At 36.3% G+C, this 3,345-nt stretch overlaps 1 protein-coding gene across 1 annotated transcript in view; it reads left to right on the top strand.

Annotated features, from left to right (window-relative positions):
- LOC118410903 (dymeclin-like) overlaps window positions 1-3,345 on the top strand; it is a 50,803-nt gene that overhangs the window by 6,299 nt on the left and 41,159 nt on the right. Inside the window, exons 3-5 of the mRNA XM_035812783.1 lie at window positions 109-297; window positions 914-1,089; window positions 3,032-3,157. Coding sequence (XP_035668676.1) covers window positions 109-297; window positions 914-1,089; window positions 3,032-3,157 — 491 coding nt within the window. The remainder of the gene's footprint in view (window positions 1-108; window positions 298-913; window positions 1,090-3,031; window positions 3,158-3,345) is intronic.

The following is a 3,345-nucleotide window of genomic DNA, read 5'->3' as shown; positions in this document are numbered from 1 at the left end:
CCTTTGCTTGACTGTTTTCTGTTTAATAATTTTACCTTTGTATCATCTCTTTTCTTGAATTTTGGCCTGCCTTTTAGATACTGACACATTTCTCTTTTTTTTTTCCAGCTGGAATTTGGACGATTCTGACGTTAGGTATAGGAGGGGGTGGGCACCCGGAGGATGGAATAGCCAACACCCCAGCGTTAGCCAATCAGAGCATGTTGCTGCTGTTAGTTTTAGCCAATCACTGTGGGAATGACAAGGACACCAGAAACCCTTACAGAGAAGCACTCATCTCATTTGTAAATATTCCAGGTAAGCATACAAGATTGAATAAATGAGTGAGTAAGAATGATTGAATGAATGAATAAATGAATGAACAAATGAAGGATTAAACGATCAAATGAATGAACGATTGAAGAGTTCATTTTTTGCGTGTGGCTTAAATCTTGAATTTGCTGATAAGGCCACACCAATTTTATTTGTTGCTTCTTGGATTTGCCTGTCCTTTTTTTCATTAAAAAAAATTTAAGTCCTGAGAAAAAAAAAATACAGGTTTTGCTATCACAAACCTGTAAATATTACCATTCTGTGCCACATAAACATAATTTCAGTCTCAAAACAATGCCTTTTATTCAGAACATTTGTAACAAAGGAAGGGATTCATTGTATAAAACGTGCCATTAATTTATGAAACGCCTCAGTTTTTTTTGTGTATATCTTTACCCCAGACATTTTGAAGAATCTATTTTTATTTTTTTTACCCGTCAGCCCAACTTTTTTTAATGAAAAAGTTAGAGAAGCAACAAATGAATTTGGTGTGGCCTGAGACAATGAAAATTTGGCTATATGAATGATCCTATTACAAAACAGACCTTGTACCAAAAATGTTCAGCATATAATAAAAACACATTCCTTTCCTACTTCACAGAGACCAGTACTGAAGCCCAGATTGACGCGTCCTTCAACATCAAGTTTGCCAGCTTGTATAACGCCATCTGTGGCCAGCTGAACAACGACTCTACTATCCTCCTGTTGTACATACTCTTACATAGGAACCAACACTTCAAGACTTTTGTCTTGTCAAGATTAAACATAGAAGCCTTGGTAAGTCTTAGATCTCTTTGATAGAATGTCTTCTAGTCTTGTATTCAGATCTAGAGGATATTATCTTGTGAGATAGACTCTTGAGAATTTATTCGTGGCAGAATGAACTAAAACATCATGGTTTTTTGTTGTCAACATTGAATACAGAAGCTTTGGTTGTTTTTATATAGTATATATGTCACAGTGGAGATCACGATCCAGGAGAATCGCCGATCCTCCTAGGAGAGATCGCGATCGGAGTTTCTCCTAGGAGAAACTACAATAGATATAGGAAACAGATCCCGATCGCAATCTGTACTAGTAGAATCGGCGATTCTCCTAGTACAGATTGCAATCGGGATCTCTCCTAGGAGAAACTCCGATCCAAACTCAAACGATGCTAAGATGTATGAAACAGCAATAATTTTTTTTATAAACAATGATTTTATTCAGTTTCAAATGCAAACCTACTAACTCATTACCAACTACACTCAAGCCTACTTCTGTACTTCTACAATGTTAACTTCACCAAAGACTACCACACTTGAGTCACTTCTGCAACTTTACTCAATGCACACTTCTACTCAATGCTACCTCACTATTGTCACTTCTACAACAGTTACTATACTCAAGATCATACTGGTCTTCTTCTTCTTTCGTGTCATCACTACTGGTGTCACTACAACTATACTAAGGCAACCACACTATCATACAGTATATAGCATCATTTTTCTAACAGCATATTCAACATTACCACATTTGTGTCTTTCCCAGAACTATACTCAAGGATACTACACTATTGTCACTTTTACAACTACATGACACTCAAGGATACCAGACTTGTGTCACTTCTACAACGTTAACTACACTAAAGTCTGACAAGTGAAATTGTACTGATCTGAGTAATAGGAGTGAAACTGTAACATCTTGAAACTGTGATTGATATTTTGGCATTTTGATCACTTTTCAGTTGTTATTTTTCTTCCAAAGTTGTGAAATGATTCTATATCACCTGTTGGTGTCTTTCACATATAAGATTTTTGTCACTACTTTAAAAGAAATTACTTTATCAGAAATTACTTTATCAGAAAACATACTCACATGAAATTTACCATGAAAGTGATGCTATATACTATAGTGTACCTTGAGTAAAGTTGCAGAAGTGACTCAAGTGTGATAGTCTTCGGTGAAGTTAACATTGTATAACTATAAGTGACACAAGTAGGCTTGAGTGTAGTTGGTAATGAGTTAGTAGGTTTGCATTAATACCGAATAAAATCATTGTTTATAAAAAAAATTATTGCTGTTTCATACATCTTAGCATCGTTTGAGTTTGGATCGGAGTTTCTCCTAGGAGAGATCCCGATTGCAATCTGTACTAGGAGAATCGCCGATTCTACTAGTACAGATTGCGATCGGGATCTGTTTCTTATATCTATCGTAGTTTCTCCTAGGAGAAACTCCGATCGCGATCTCTCCTAGGAGGATCGGCGATTCTCCTGGATCGTGATCTCCACTGTGACATATATAAAACAACAATATATATAAAAATATGAACATCTGTCTATTATGAGATAGGCTTTCCAAAAACATTGTTAAGAACAAAAATATCAAAATGTTTTTAGAATATTTTATAGAATTTCGTCTTGTTTTTGATATACACACATCTCTGTTGGAAGATGAACTTACTAGAACTTGTGCTCCAGTAAACTGATGTGCAGTACCCGGCAGTATTGCTAGGTGGTGCCATTGCATTGACTTGTGTTTTAGATACATGTACTTGTGTTTTACATGTACATGTACTACACCAATCCTACAGACCCTGCAAACGTAGCAGACAGAAGTTCCCATCACATCTACATGGCTCTCATTATCATAAGGCTTGCAGTACCTACAAAAACTGCTAGATGGTACTGTTGCACTTGCAAATTCGGTCATCAGGATGTTTTTCATGTTTCTGCAGGTATTACCCATCCTCCAAACCCTGTACCACGTAGCAGACAGAAGTTCCCACCACATCTACATGGCTCTTATCATCATCCTCATCCTCAGTGAAGACGACGCTTTCAGCAAGTCCGTACACGAAATAGTAAGTATATATTGTACTGTAACTGTCTATGTATAATGAATAAATGAATAATGATTACATAATACTAAAGTATATCTTTATTATCATGGAAAATCATCTGTGTTGGTAGTAACCAAAGTACAATGCTCAACTTTCTTCCAACACAGTGATGTACACGGATCAAATTTTCAACGACCCTTGTTGCCTTT

This window comes from Branchiostoma floridae, chromosome 3, assembly GCF_000003815.2.
Source record: "Branchiostoma floridae strain S238N-H82 chromosome 3, Bfl_VNyyK, whole genome shotgun sequence".
In the NCBI taxonomy this organism is placed as follows: Eukaryota; Metazoa; Chordata; class Leptocardii; order Amphioxiformes; family Branchiostomatidae; genus Branchiostoma; species Branchiostoma floridae.
Note: the sequence above shows the minus strand (reverse complement) of the source record. Positions and strands in the feature narration are given on the sequence as shown.